Raw genomic sequence first — 16,663 nt, forward strand, 5'->3', positions numbered from 1 at the left:
TCGATTTGCAATCGACCAGTCAATTGATCGATCGATTTTGATCCATCGATCAGCCAGAAATCGGCTGAGTGTATGGGCCCCTTTACTTATTGTTTTACATCTGGCCTGTGCGTTTGCGGTGCAATGCCCCACCCCATCACATCACAACACTGAAAATGTTAATCATAAGACCCTGTGACAGAGTGCGGCGACAGGGTCATATGCATAGCACCGCCCCCCACATGCCCATCCCTCAGTGATGTACTCCCTGCTGTGCAGAATGTACATCACTGGGATTCCTGGGTTTCCCCGTCATATTCCCGTTGGTCCGCGCATGTGCACCGCGCCGCCGCCAAAATGTTTAACATTACTGCATCGCCCATTGACTTACATTACTTGTTTCGGCGCAATAGTCTGACGGTAACATGCTGTTGACTTTGCGGCTGGGCTGTTTGTGGCGGGATTATTGACATACCCGAGATTTGTAACCTGCACATCAGGTCCGGTCACTACCATCTGTGGTCCATTCCTTTTGGGTACTTTCACGCTGGGACATTTCGATGCGTCGCCTGGAAATGCAGGATCGCAACAGAGGGGAAAAGTCACATCTGTGGTGCGATACATACAGTGAAGCATACATTGCATACAAAGTATGCTTCACTGCAACTGTAAACGCTTGTCTTGTAGTACCGCATTGCATGCATTGTATTATGACAACGGGTTCCTTCAAAGTGCACTGCTAACATGCCTGTTTGAACATACAATTACAATATAATGGCGCTTACAAAGCGATTCTATTGTCCGATGCAACGCCCCAATGAGTAAGTGGGCTTCCTGTTTGTGGCCAGATTACAAATAATCAGATGTAGGCCTTTGGCCCGCTAGAGCCTTTTCAGCAGTGATTTTTGATTTCTTGGAATCGCCAACATTTCCAAAAGCGCTTTGCGGCTGAAAGAGAATGGCCCTGATCCTACAGGAGTTATTGTGATTTGTGGAAATCACAATCCCTCTGAATGCAGCGATTTCATGAGCTGGGCCCAAAATCGCTTTCCCTGAATTTGCTCCAAAAATCGCTCTGCTTTGTAAGCGGCAAACTCACTCTAAAAAACGCAAGCGATCGCAAGTGGGCCTCACACTATACAGATAACATATGTGCTTTTTTTTTTTACAAAAAGTGAGTGAAAGGACATACAGCAGTTACGACACAGGCACATAGCTTGGATGGGGGTGATTTCTCCCTTGTACAACTATGTTGTATGTGATTACATGTTATTTGGTGAATTACTTACAGCTGTGTTTCTGTAATGGCATTTATTACAGTCCTCCGTTAATGCCCATTTCCGGGGACAGTTCTAAAAATATAGTCTAGAAGTCGGAGTGTCCAAATGTAACCTGTTTGTGTGAGGCTTCTATTGCTAAAAATCATGTCTTGAAATGTTGATCACATGACCAGAAGCACTGATTGCAGCTAGTCATCATTATGTGGGGCTGCTGCTGCTTGGATTGCATCATCCCATTGCTCAGACTGGAGAGGTGAGATATCTGACGGTCTGTACTCAGATGTTACATTCCTGGGTGGAATGAGGCTTCCGCGGCTAAAAATCCTGTCTCGAAATTACGATCACATGATTAGAGGCAGGTCAGTTGAAGGAGTCATTTCCAGGCACTGTGGGTGGGGCTTCAGCTGCTGGCTGGATTGCTTCATCCTACTGTTCATACTGAAAGTAGGTAGTCACAGATTGAATGTCTCCAAGAAGATTGCAGCCTGTAGCAATGACAGCCTGGGGTAAAGGAAGCTATATCTGTGACTTATCTTAGTCCAGCTAACTATGCTTCTAAATGACAAGCTCTGAACAAGCTCTGAAACCGATCTAGTAAAATATTAATTCCTGGAATGGGATAAGGATTTTCTTGTAATTAAATGTTGCTGTATTATTTGCTATGTGCGTATATTAAAGTGACTCCCTGTTTGTATATTCACAGGTCAGCACTCCTCCGCGGTGATTGTGGAATCGGATAACCTCAATGTGCAAGAATTGGAGTTTGGAGGTATTGAAACTGATGCAGTGTGATAAGACAAACGTGCTGTCAGTGAAATTATTCTATTATTAAAGCATAACCCTGTGATAAATATTTTAGTCATGGATGGTGCGGCCGGGAAAGGTTTAGTACGTACTTTGGTGTACCCCCATATAGAAGAATTTTTCTGTACTTCTTGTCCTGACAGGAAATGGGTAACTTTCTCCTACAGGTACTGACACAAGCCAGACAATAATATGTACAGACACTCCTCTACTAACAAATCACTTGAGTTACAATGTTTCAGAGATACAAAGTTGTCTTAATTTGCAAAATATACAAAAGTGTATTTTTTTCACACACTTTAAAAGCACATGGAAAACAACCAAAAAAAGATAGTTTATGTCCAGGTGGAAATTTACAATAATTAATCTACAAGTGAACATTTGTGGTTACCCACAATGCACCACTACTGACTATTGTGAAGTTTAGAGGGGGTCGCAGCCAGCACGCAGTACACAGATGTATAAAACAAAGTCCGTTTATTGTGCAGTAGAAGAAAACAGCTTCAGTGCAGCAGTAATAATTGGAAAATAACAGTTCAGCTTACTTCAGCTTGGTAATATACAGTCCAGCAGGATCAAACAAAGTTCAGTTTTCATCAGGCCAACACCATACAAACAACAGACAGGGTATGGTTTGGCTTCCATCACATACTCCAATATTCCTTGTCAGGAGCTTCCATAGCATACATGCTACTCCTTCAACACCTCCTCTCAGACTGCCTCTGAGGCTGCTTCTTAAGCATAAATTTGCATCTCATCAATACCATAATTAGTGAGACTCTCAGCCTCACTGACAACCAGGTGTGTACCTAGGTGGGATGGGAAGGCCCGCCCTTCCTTCCCTCCCATCCCAGGAGTCCGGCCCTGAGAAGAAAAAAAAACCAAGCAGCAACTGCTTGCTGCTAAAATCCGGTCTCCCTTCCTAGGACCACACAGGGTTTTAAAGTGACCATAGTCCAAATACCGGGGAAATATACCTCCCATCTATTACCCAGCCCCGATGGCCCCTACACTATGCAAACTATCCCTTTTCGCCCCTGTAAGCAAAGCAAGCATCCAGAACCGCTGTTGTATAGCAAGCCTATAGCTTTAAATATTACACAGCTACACCAACCCCACATGTAGACAGCCTGTTTCGGGCTTTTAGCCCTCATCAGTACATGGCAGGGAATAATATGGCTGTATGGGATAGGGCTTGGACCAGTACAACAGAGTAACCAAGCAGCTCAGGGTGACCCAAACCACTCGGAATGTATAGGTGGATAAAAGGGACCAAAAAGCCTTCCTACTAATAAGCAATGCTTGGTGAAATTTTCAAATTCAAATGTCACCAAGCATTGCTTATTAGCAGGAGGGCTTTTTGGTCTCTCTTATCCCCCTATACATTCCTAGTGGTTTGGGTCACCCGAGCTGCTTGGTTACTCTGTTATATGTCCAAATCCAGAGTTGTCAGAAAGTAAATCATTTATTCACGTTTTGCCATATTTAACACAGGACCCAACTTACAAACAAATTCAACTTACAAACAATCTCTCAGAACAGCTGTTTGTAACGCAAATACCGTCTGTTTTAAGAAGGCAAACTTCTGTTCTGCAGAGCGTTTTTGTAAGGAGGCTTTTTGGTCTTTTTTAGCCCCGTACACACTCCTAGTATTTCTGGTTCACCATCAGCTTGCTAGGTAATCTGTAAATACTATCCCCTTCAAGCCATGTCTGCCACAAGGACCTGCTGTGACCCTTCCAAATATCCCCAAGTATTATGCCCAGCCTGCAATGTCCCCCCCTAGAGGCAGGGCTGTATTTACCATAAGGCACTGTAGGCACGTGCCTACAGGCGTCTGATGATGGAAAGGCGCTCACACCCCTATCGCCTCCCTCTCTCTTTCCCTATGCAGAGTCCTGATGAGAGGTTACTCACCCACCTCTCGGCATTCCATTGACAAGATCGCCCTTCAGTTGGGGGTACCACTAGCTACCTGATACTTGGGGGCACCTCTAGCTTCTTTATATTGAGGGTACCTCTTGCTACCTCATACTAAGGGGTACCTGTGGCTACCTATGACGGGTAGGAGAAGTAAGGGCGTGGTTTGGCAGGGGTTTTTAGGTTCATGGAGGGTGAAGTCTAGGGTGCCTGGACAACTGTGCCTATAGGCTCCTGTGATGTAAATCCGGGCCTGCCTAGAGGTATCCTGGTTCTTTTCCCCCATATGTAGGGTGATATAGGGAAGTATTAAGGTGGCCACTAATGGTCCAATTTCTAGCGAAAAATCATTTGAGCGATCTGAAAAAATTCTGATCGGGTGTCGTCAGATTGGTTGTAAATAATCTGTTGATGGGCACAATTGATTATGAACGATAATAAAGCAGTCGTCCGATAGGATTTTCATCAAACAAAAATGTGGATTTTCTTGTTGGTTGTGAGAGATAGGAAGCAAAGTTCGTTGTTGGTGTATTACGATATTTCACTTCCAAATGATTTTTCGCTAGAAATTGGATCGTTAGTGGCCTCCTTTAGTAATATGCTTGTGCTTTATTTGCTGGTGGATGTGTGAGCAGCCATTCTCCTGTGTCTCCTGCACGCCCTCCTTTCCCGCCAGTGTCACACATGTCGGCACTCCTACTCTGTTGATGTCACAGCAGCACCAGCAGGAGATATCAGGGCCCGTAGAGTAGACCGGAAAGCAGGACATGTGTCAGGAGAAAGAGCAGGGCTGCCTGCGCCAGAATCATTACACATAACACACACTAATGCTTCCCTGGGCCACTCTGCATGGGGAGATTCAGATCCGATTTTAATTAAGAAAATGGCATCTCCTGTGAATAAATCAGCCCCCTTCTCAATTTAAATTGGGTAAAACTTACTCAACTTTACATTAAGAATATACAGTAGGCAGAGGACTGCTTATAAAAGATGAGAAAAAGAGAGAACACCAAGAGCCCAATATAGTGTAGTATGTACTGGTAATGTATAATTGGAAGAGTAATAATATTAATTTAATACTCACAAACCAGGGTTACCAGGTAGGCAACCACTGTCAAAGCAGGTGGGAAGATTGTCCTGACCCCACTCAGGATTAAAAAGTCGCTCTCTGTAGTAGAAGAAGGAAGGGTACAACCCTCCACCAAGGGTGGACTTGATGTAGATTATAGGATAACAGAGACGCTAACAGGATAAAAAACACTAAAAGAACTTAAAAACCCATCGTGGTAATAGAGGAGGTAGTGGTGGACCTACCCCCTCCAAGCAGAACATACGACTGTGGATTTTCAGTCAAAACAATTTTATTGTATACTCCAAATAAAGTGCAGATGTGCTGCACTGGCAGAGGCGCTCAGTGTTGATTATACTGGCAGATGCTGTTTACTCCTATCTGTTATTGCCTGATGAAGCGGGTTTGTATCCCACGAAACGCGTTGCACTTTATTTGGAGTATCCAATAAAATTGTTTTGACTGAAAATCCACAGTCGTATGTTCTGCTTGGAGGGAGTAGGTCCACCACTACCTCTTCTATTACCAAGATGGGTTTTTAAGTTCTTTTAGTGTTTTTTATCCTGTTGGCGCCTCTGTTATCCTATTATCTGCTTATAAAAGAGGGGCCCTCAAATACAAGAGGAAGTTAGCACTCTGGATTACAAGGCTACTGCGCAGTACGGGTGGCACCTGGAAGAGGGGTTACTGCACATGGAAGTGGGGGGGCTACTGCACAATACAAGTGGCACATGGAAGGGGGGGGGGCTACTGCACAATACAAGTGGCACATGGAAGGGGGGGCTACTGCACAATACAAGTGGCACATGGAAGGGGGGCTAGTGCACAATACTGGTGGCACATGGAAGGGGGGCTACTGCACAATACAAGTGGCACATGGAAGGGGGGGCTACTGCACAATACAAGTGACACATGGAAGGGGGGCTACTGCACAATACAAGTGGCACATGGAAGGGGGGGCTACTGCACAATACAAGTGGCACATGGAAGGGGGGGGGGGGCTACTGCACAATACAAGTGGCACATGGAAGGTGAGGCTACTGCACAATACAAGTGGCACATGGAAGGGGGGGCTACTGCACAATACAAGTGGCACATGGAAGGGGACTACTGCACAATACTGGTGGCACATGGATGGGGGGGCTACTGCACAATACAAGTGGCACATGGAAAGGGGGGCTACTGCACAATACAAGTGGCACATGGAAGGGGGGCTACTGCACAATACAAGTGGCACATGGAAGGGGGGCTACTGCACAATACAAGTGGCACATGGAAGGGGGGGCTACTGCACAATACAAGTGGCACATGGAAGGGGGGCTACTGCACAATACAAGTGGCACATGGAAGGGGGGCTACTGCACAATACATGTGGCACATGGAAGGGGGGCTAGTGCACAATACTGGTGGCACATGGAAGGGGGGGCTACTGCACAATACTGGTGGCACATGGAAGGGTAGCTACTGCACAATACAAGTGGCACATGGAAAGGGGGGCTACTGCACAATACAAGTGGCACATGGAAGGGGGGCTACTGCACAATACAAGTGGCACATGGAAGGGGGGCTACTGCACAATACTGGTGGCACATGGAAGGGGGGCTAGTGCACAATACTGGTGGCACATGGATGGGGGGGGGCTACGGCACAATACAAGTGGCACATGGAAGGGGGGCTACTGCACAATACTGGTGGCACATGGAAGGGGGGCTACTGCACAATACAAGTGGCACATGGAGGGGGGGGGCTACTGCACAATACAAGTGGCACATGGAAGGGGGGCTACTGCACAATACTGGTGGCACATGGAAGGGGTGGCTACTGCACAATACAAGTGGCACATGGAAGGGGGGCTAGTGCACAATACTGGTGGCACATGGAAGGGGGGCTACTGCGCAATACAAGTGGCACATGGAAGGGGTGGCTACTGCACAATACAAGTGGCACATGGAAGGGGGGCTAGTGCACAATACAAGTGGCACATGGAAGGGGGGCTACTGCACAATACTGGTGGCACATGGAAGGGGAGCTACTGCACAATACTGGTGGCACATGGAAGGGGAGCTACTGCACAATACAAGTGGCACATGGAAGGGGGGGCTACTGCACAATACAAGTGGCACATGGAAGGGGGGCTACTGCACAATACTGGTGGCACATGGATGGGGGGGGCTACTGCACAATACTGGTGGCACATGGAAGGGGGGCTACTGCACAATACTGGTGGCACATGGAAGGGGGGGCTACTGCACAATACTGGTGGCACATGGAAGGGGGGCTACTGCACAATACAAGTGGCACATGGAAGGGGGGCTACTGCACAATACAAGTGGCACATGGAAGGGGGGGCTACTGCACAATACAAGTGGCACATGGAAGGGGGGCTACTGCACAATACATGTGGCACATGGAAGGGGGGCTAGTGCACAATACTGGTGGCACATGGAAGGGGGGCTACTGCACAATACAAGTGGCACATGGAAGGGGGGGCTACTGCACAATACAAGTGGCACATGGAAGGGGAGCTACTGCACAATACAAGTGGCACATGGAAGGGGGGCTAGTGCACAATACAAGTGGCACATGGAAGGGGGGCTAGTGCACAATACAAGTGGCACATGGAAGGGGGGCTAGTGCACAATACAAGTGGCACATGGAAGGGGGGCTAGTGCACAATACAAGTGGCACATGGAAGAGGGGGCTACTGCACAATACAAGTGGCACATGGAAGGGTGGCTACTGCACAATACAAGTGGCACATGGAAGGGGGGCTACTGCACAATACTGGTGGCACATGGAAGGGGGGCTAGTGCACAATACTGGTGGCACATGGAAGGGGGGCTAGTGCACAATACTGGTGGCACATGGAAGGGGGGCTAGTGCACAATACAAGTGGCACATGGAAGGGTGGCTACTGCACAATACAAGTGGCACATGGAAGGGGGGCTACTGCACAATACAAGTGGCACATGGAAGGGGGGCTACTGCACAATACATGTGGCACATGGAAGGGGGGCTACTGCACAATACAAGTGGCACATGGAAGGGGGGCTACTGCACAATACTGGTGGCACATGGAAGGGGTGGCTACTGCACAATACAAGTGGCACATGGAAGGGGGCTACTGCACAATACAAGTGGCACATGGAAAGGGGGGCTACTGCACAATACTGGTGGCACATGGATGGGGGGCTACTGCACAATACTGGTGGCACATGGAAGGGGGGCTAGTGCACAATACAAGTGGCACATGGAAGGGGGGCTACTGCACAATACTGGTGGCACATGGAAGGGGAGCTACTGCACAATACAAGTGGCACATGGAAGGGGGGCTACTGCACAATACATGTGGCACATGGAAGGGGGGCTACTGCACAATACTGGTGGCACATGGAAGGGTAGCTACTGCACAATACTGGTGGCACATGGAAGGGGGGCTACTGCACAATACTGGTGGCACATGGAAGGGGGGCTACTGCACAATACAAGTGGCACATGGAAGGGGGGGCTACTGCACAATACAAGTGGCACATGGAAGGGGGGGCTACTGCACAATACTGGTGGCACATGGAAGGGTAGCTACTGCACAATACAAGTGGCACATGGAAGGGGGGCTACTGCACAATACATGTGGCACATGGAAGGGGGGCTACTGCACAATACTGGTGGCACATGGAAGGGGGGCTACTGCACAATACTGGTGGCACATGGATGGGGGGCTACTGCACAATACTGGTGGCACATGGAAGGGGGGCTAGTGCACAATACAAGTGGCACATGGAAGGGGGGCTAGTGCACAATACAAGTGGCACATGGAAGGGGGGCTACTGCACAATACATGTGGCACATGGAAGGGGGGCTAGTGCACAATACTGGTGGCACATGGAAGGGGGGCTACTGCACAATACTGGTGGCACATGGAAGGGGGGCTACTGCACAATACAAGTGGCACATGGAAGGGGGGGCTACTGCACAATACAAGTGGCACATGGAAGGGGGGGCTACTGCACAATACAAGTGGCACATGGAAGGGGGGCTACTGCACAATACAAGTGGCACATGGAAGGGGGGCTAGTGCACAATACTGGTGGCACATGGAAGGGGGGCTACTGCACAATACTGGTGGCACATGGAAGGGGGGCTACTGCACAATACAAGTGGCACATGGAAGGGGGGGCTACTGCACAATACAAGTGGCACATGGAAGGGGGGGCTACTGCACAATACAAGTGGCACATGGAAGGGGGGCTAGTGCACAATACTGGTGGCACATGGAAGGGGGGCTACTGCACAATACTGGTGGCACATGGAAGGGGGGCTACTGCACAATACAAGTGGCACATGGAAGGGGGGGCTACTGCACAATACAAGTGGCACATGGAAGGGGGGCTACTGCACAATACAAGTGGCACATGGAAGGGGGGCTACTGCACAATATGGGGGGCACATGGAAGGGGGGGCTACTGCACAATATGGGGGGGGGGCACATGGAAGAGGAGGTTACTGCACATGGGATGATGCAGCACAGTGGCATAATGATTAGCGCTTTAGCCTTGCACTGCTGGGTCCCCAATTCGAATCCTAGCCAGGGGACTATCTGCATGGAGTTTGTATGTTCTCCCCTGTCTGTGTTGGTTTCCTCCGGGCACGCAGGTCTCCTCCCACATCCAAAAACATAAAGATAAGTTAATTGGCTTCCCCCTAAATTGGCTCTAGACTATGATACATACACTACACAATACATACATAGACATATGACTATGGTGAGGATTAGATTGTGAGCCCCTCTGAGGGGCAGTTAAAGAGGAACTCCAGTGAAAATAATGTACTAAAAAAGTGCTTCATTTTTACAATAATGATGTATACATGATTTAGTCAGTGTTTGCCCATTGTAAAATCTTTCCTCTCCTTGATCTACATTCTGACATTTATCACATGGTGACATTTTTACTGCTGGCAGGTGATGTCAGTGGAGGGAGATGCTGCTTGCTTTATTGGCAGTTGGAAACAGCTGTAAACACAGCAACACAAGCAACAAGGCTCCCACAGTGTGATGTCAGAACCATGGTCCTGACATCACACTGTGGGAGGGGTTTCACCACAATATCAGCCATACAGGCCCCCTGATGATCCATTTATGAAAAGGAATAGATTTCTCATGGGAAAGGGGGTATCAGCTACTGATTGGGATGAAGTTCACTTCTTGGTCACGGTTTCTCTTTAAGTGACAAGACAATATACTCTGTACAGCGCTGCGGAAGATGCCGGTGCATCTAAATGTTAATAATAAAAAAAGGGGGGGCTACTGCATAATATAAGTGGCACATGGAAGGGGGGGGGGGGGGGAACCACACAATATAGGGGCACATGGAAGGGGTGATACTGCAAAATACAGGTGGAGCAGAATTCTGGGCATTGAAAACACATCTACATTAGTACCACTTTGCTACTTTTGATGAATTTTTTCAGAAGTGTTTTTAGCTATAGTCATACTTTAGTGAGCCTTTTAGCGGATTATAATCAAGGCTCAGTGGTGAATCAGTGACGTCAAATGAAATAAAACCGTATCTGAGCTCCGTTTTCTTTTGACCCCTTTGTATATCTATTTTAATATTATGCATATTAGCGGCTGTAAAAAGCGTGCTGTATACGGTGAAGTGCATAGCCGGCAGTGCGGGGAATGCGCCGGGGCAGGCAGGTTTATAGACAGGCCAGCGCTTGGAAACATTGCTTAATACACGTCTTCATCCAAGAAATAATGATGTGGAATATATTTTATTAGTGCGCAGTCACCGTGATGGATCGGCGGCCGTGTTCCTGGGCTGCCGGCAGAAGCAGACGTTGTGCAGCCGTTCCTGTTGGCGGTGGATCGAGACGCTCCCTGGCTTCCAGGAACGCAGTACGGTTATGTCCGCCTGGCTGCAGAGCAGCACTGACATTTGGAAAAGGCCGTCGCTTCCATCAGCCCGGCCGCAGATATATCATTCACTGGCCAATCAATATTTTTAATCATCCTTATTCGCTAAGTGCTGCAGCGACTTCATGTTAAAGAGGACCCCAAAGTTTACTAGACTTCATATAAAATACGGGAATGCCAGGCCGCTGGACTGGAAGAGCAACAAATGTTTCCCTAAAATAACTAGCGCTTGCTATTTTATTTATTTATTTTTAACCACTTGTGTGCAATTAACTTTTTCTCCTTAGTTTTCTCCAAGCTGATATTTTTACGTTTTCACCACTTGAGGACCGCAGGCTTACACCCCACTAGTGACCAGGCTATGTTTTACAATTTAGGCCAAAGCATGTTTAAAGAAAACCTGTAACAAAAAAAAACTCCCCTGGGGGGTACTCACCTTGGGTGGGGGAAGCCTCCGGATCCTATTAAGGCTTCCCCCGTCCTCCTGTGTCCCATGGCGGCCGCGATAATGCTCCCCGAACAGCGGGGATGTAAATATTTACCTTCCTGCCTCCAGCGCAGGCGCAGTATCGGCTCTCCGCTCGGGGATAGGTGGAAATAGCCGATCGCTGTCGGGCCGCTTTACTGCACAGGTGCAAGTCTCCTGCGCCTGCGCAGTAGAGCGGACCCGACAGAGATCGGCTATTTTTGCCTATCTCCGCGCGGAGAGCCACAACAGCGCCCCCACTGGAGCCAGGAAGGGTAAATAAATCAGCGCTTGTCAGGCTTGTCGAGGGAGGATTCCAGGACACTTCGGAGGAATCAGAGCTGGATTTCCGGCAGCTACAGGGGAGGGGGAAGCCTCATTGGGACCCTGAGGCTTCCCCCTCCCGAGGTCAGTACCCCCCAGGTGAACTTTTTTTGTTACAGGTTCTCTTTAAGGCCTCGCTGCATGGCCGTACAACTCAGCACACAAGTGATCCACCCCCCCTTTTTTTTTTGCCCACCAACAGAGCTTTCTGTTGGTGGGCTCTAATCCCTCCTGGAATGTTTATTTATTTTTTTATAAATATTTATTTGTTTTTTTTTTTAAAATACATTTTCTATTTCTTTTATTATTTGTTTTAACCACCCTCCCTCCCCCAGCCAGGCAATGAGGGCAATCAGCTGTCATAGGCTTCAGCCTATGAAAGGCGATCGTTTCTTTGCCTCTCAGGGGTAGATCGCAGCGCTGTACAGTGTAAATAGTCGCCGTCTAACAGTCTCCTAGCGGTGATTGCCACTAGGGGATCAAGCAAAACACGGCCCCAGGACTTGACGCCAATTGGGCGTGACGCGGTCGTTAAAAAGTTAAAGCCGATGTAAATTGAAATGAAAAAACCAGAACAAACTTACCTAAGAAGGAGGGTTCTGGGTCCTACAGAGCCCTCCCTTTCCTCTCACAGTCCCCTCGTTCCAGCGCTGTCACCTCGTTCCAATCTACCGCCTCGGAAGGGTTTGGAAGCTTTCGGGAGCCCAAGTGCTCCAAAGACGGGTGGCTCCGTACTGCGTATGGCTGAGCGCAAGAGAGAGTGCGCTTGCATAAGCACAGTATGGAACCGCGTGAGCCATGAGTACACAGTACTTAGTTGTGAGGCTAGACTCAGTTCGCGAGATGAAAAAGTACCTTTTTGGCTCCTCTACAACAAAAAGGGCTAAATTAGGAGTCATTGTAATAAGAAAGGAGTGCGGTAATAAAAAACCAATATGATGGTTAGTCAGTATAATAAATAGCCCTATTAGAGGAGAAGCACTATTATTGTGGGAACTATAATGAGTAACACAGGATGCTGTAATAGGAAGCACTATAGATAGGGAACATGAAATGGGGACTAAACAAGGCGACTGTTACGGTTCCAAAAAGTTTTTAGCCACATCTTCTTTTGAAGACCGTGCCTCCTGCAAAATAAATCCCCACCCCCTCCGCTAATACAGGGGTTCCCTGAGATCCAAGGAAGGATCGCAGAAATTCTTTGAAGGGTCCCTCCAGGTTGAAGAGGTTAAGAATTACTGCTTCAGAGTCTTCCAATGTCCTCCTTCCAACCACCGATCCATCACTGAGACCCTCAGCGAACAAGTGGAGTGTGGTCGAGCTCCATTGACAAGTCTTTGTCGATGAGCTTCAGGGGGTCTCAGCGCTGGACTGGCAAGGTGGAGGGGGACAGTTGAGGCTTTCCTCTACCTAGGTAAGTACCTGCTTGGGGGATTTTTCCTGCCAATACAGTTTAAAGAGGAACTTTAACCAGGGATTGAAATTCATCCCAATCAGTAGCTGATACCCCCTTTCCCATGAGAAATCTTAACCTTTTCTTGAATAGATCACCAGGGGTGTTTGTGTTGCTGATATTGTGGTGAAACTCCTCCCACAGTGTGATGTCATGACCATGGTCCTGACAGTTTGCTGTTGGTGAACCTTGTTGCATTGTGGGAAATAACAGCTTTTTCCAACTTCCAAGCAACCAGCATCTCTCTCTGTGCATAAAACTCTGAGGCTAGGTTCACATATGACATAGCGTGAAAATCCAGCGTTTTTTGCAGGTGCGTTTGCGTTAGTTTAATGCATTTTTACTGCAATTTTGGTACGTTTGCGTTTTTTTCTCGCAGATGCGTTTTTCAAGCGCTTTGCGTGCGTTCAATTACGTTTGCGGTTCACTAATACAAAATACATCTGCATTTTGTATGCGTTTTTACATTTACATATATGCAAATCAATAGGAAGACAACAGGAAGTGGAAACACATCAGAGATCTTTATTTTTTAATTAAAAACACATTAAAAACGCAATGCATATGCGCTACCATAGACTTTCATTATGTGCGTTTTGGCAGCCAGCCTGCATATTATGCAACACTACAAGCATCTGCAGAACGCTTACTGTAAATCGCAAGTGCAACGCTGGTCCTTCTGCGTCCCAAAAATTAACATTGCTGCATAAAACACAGCGTTTCCCGTTCTGCCACATGTGCACCTGGCCTCAGTAGACAAACATTCTGCTCAGATCACCTGGTAGAACTAAAGATGTCACCACTAGTGATAAATTTCAGAGGAGAAAGTACAGATTTTACAATGGGAAAACAATGACTATTTAATGTTAAATTAATATTATAAAAAATAATCAATTTTATTCATGAATTAATTTTCAGTTCAGATTCTCTTTAAAGAGGAACTGTAGTGAAAATAACAAGTCAAAATAAACATAAACACGTCATACTTACCTCCCGTGTAGTCTACTCATCAATCTCTTTCTCCTCTCCTGCGTCCTGGTTGTCCGCTGTGATCGATGGAATTCTCCGTCCTCTTTTTTGAAAATGGCCATTACCCCATAACAGCTTCCTGGTCAGCAAACTGTTAAACTGTAATATCGCCCACTTGAGCCATAGGGAAACATGGACATTACCTTGCACATTCAGTTGTAACTGACAGAAGCTGATATATAACTGACAGCAACTGGTATATTTCAGTTCTGACAAAATCTTGTCAGAACTGGAAGGGATCACTGTAAGAAGAAAATGGTGAGCCTCTGAGAGGAGCTGACGGTGAGGTTAGTATGTAATATTCATTTGCAGCTGCATCATGTGTTTATTTTAAATAATTTTACTCAGTCCAGGTTCCCTTTAAGTCAAACACCTGCTCTGCACACACAGGTACTATATGACAATAAAAAGGCACAAAGGACTTTCGGGTAGATTAATAGGTAAATGTTTTAACCTCCCAGACATGACTATAAAATGTAATAATTTTATTTACAAAACTGTTAAAAGAAGGGGCAAATAAAACACAATTAAAACAAATATCAGCCTTTAGATGAAATAACACAAGTACGGTATATTCATACATCCTTATGGAGGTCTGTGAGTTCTCCAGAAGATGGTAGACACTTGGCATGGTCCTTCTGCGCCTGCTGTGTCTGCTGACAGAGTGTCTGGACTGGACCCGTCCATCTGTCATCCTCCTCTATGGGAGGTGTTAGTTACAATACTTGCTCCACTGTGGCCAGACACAACTCGAATTCTTATTTAGAGCTCAGTGATGCTTCCTATCGGACAGGTCCCACTCCCAATTATAGTAAAACCTTAGATTGAGGGTATCTTGGTTTGAGAGCGCTTTGCAGTACAAGCAAACATTTTTATACAATTTTTAATTGATATTCAAGCAAAAAAATAAGTATACTTGTGTCACATCATCACAAATGAGCTGATAGTTATCCCTTTAGCACTGCAGGATTGAACTTAACCTCTTGAGGACCACAGTGCTAAACCCCCCTAAAGACCAGGGCATTTTTTGTGAAATTGGCCACTGCAGCTTTAAGGCTAAGCTGCAGAGCCGCACAACACAGCACACAAGTGATTCCCCCAGTACAGCGCTGCTGTCCCCAGTACAGCGCTTCTGTAGATAGCAGCGCTGTACAATGTTAAAAGACGGCGGTTTCACCAGTCTACGAGCGGCGATCGCCACTAGGAGACTGAAGGCTGAGCTAACAAACAGGAGATGCGCGCAGCCTGCGTGCGATCTCCTGCATTAGCTGGCCCCAGGACTTGGCGCCAATTGGCATTAGGCGGTCCTGGGGCTGTTAATCTGAGTGTAGGGAGTATACAATATCACGTTTTCTTGAAATCCTCAAAAGTTAGCAAAAGCAACTGTCATTGGATAATCCCTGATTTACATTCTGACATTTATTACATGGTGACATTTTTACTGTTGGCAGGTGATGTAGCTGCTGCATGCTTTTTGGGCAGTTGGAAACAGCTGTAAACAGCTATTTCCCACAATGCAGCAAGATTCACAGACAGGAAACTGCCAGGAGTACCACAGTCCTCAGAGTTTCTTGTGGGAGGAGTTTCACCACAATAGCAGTCATTCAGCGCCCCCTGATGGTCTGTTTGTGAAAAGGAATAGATTTCTCATGTAAAAGGAGGTATCGGCTACTGATTGGGATAAAGTTCAATTCTTGGTCGGAGTTTCTCTTTAAGTCACACAAAAAAGAAAGGTTGGGATGAGCCACCAGATAGCAAGAATTCGGTTTTAGTTATAATGAAAGTCGTTTACATTTTTATTTCATGCAGTACCTTACTTACATTGCATAAATATTTTTCTACAACTGTTTTTGGATTGTGGAATGAATCACCTCAGCTTACATTAATTCTTATGGGAAATTTAGATTTGATATAAGAGTGCTTTGGATAACAAGCACCTACCAATGTATGTGTATTTACTTATTAGCCTATATGTGAAAACAAACAAACAAACAATCACTTTTTTCCACTTTAGTGGGTATCAGAGCACTTTATACAGTGTGCAAAATTCTCTGTCCTATTTATTGGCCTTCTTTATTGGACAGGAGTATCTGTATTTGGGAATTATTCCCCTATGAGTAGTTTAACTTGATAACGACCGCATCACACCAATTGGCGTCAAGTCCTGGGGCGGGTTTTGCAGGAATCATCAGTCTCCCAGGAGACTGTTAGACGACGAAAACGCTGTCTATTTACACTGTACAGCTCTGCGATCTAAGGCAGCGCTAGACTGGGGACAGCCGTGTGACAATCGGCTGTCCCTCTGGGAGGCACAGAGAGCGATCAGCTCTCATCGGCTGATGTCTATGAGAGCCGATCACTGGGATTGGCTGCCGGGGGGGAATTAAATTTAAATTCAAACCTGGTGGAACAGACCCTACCC

The 16,663-nt window shown here is 46.8% G+C and overlaps 1 protein-coding gene across 1 annotated transcript in view; it reads left to right on the forward strand.

Moving 5' to 3' along the window:
* Positions 1-16,663, forward strand: part of JAM2 (junctional adhesion molecule 2) — a 146,239-nt gene that overhangs the window by 71,554 nt on the left and 58,022 nt on the right. The window contains exon 2 of the mRNA XM_068270582.1: positions 1,963-2,028. Coding sequence (XP_068126683.1) covers positions 1,963-2,028 — 66 coding nt within the window. The remainder of the gene's footprint in view (positions 1-1,962; positions 2,029-16,663) is intronic.

The sequence above is a fragment of the Hyperolius riggenbachi genome, chromosome 2 (genome assembly GCF_040937935.1).
Source record: "Hyperolius riggenbachi isolate aHypRig1 chromosome 2, aHypRig1.pri, whole genome shotgun sequence".
Classification (NCBI taxonomy): Eukaryota; Metazoa; Chordata; class Amphibia; order Anura; family Hyperoliidae; genus Hyperolius; species Hyperolius riggenbachi.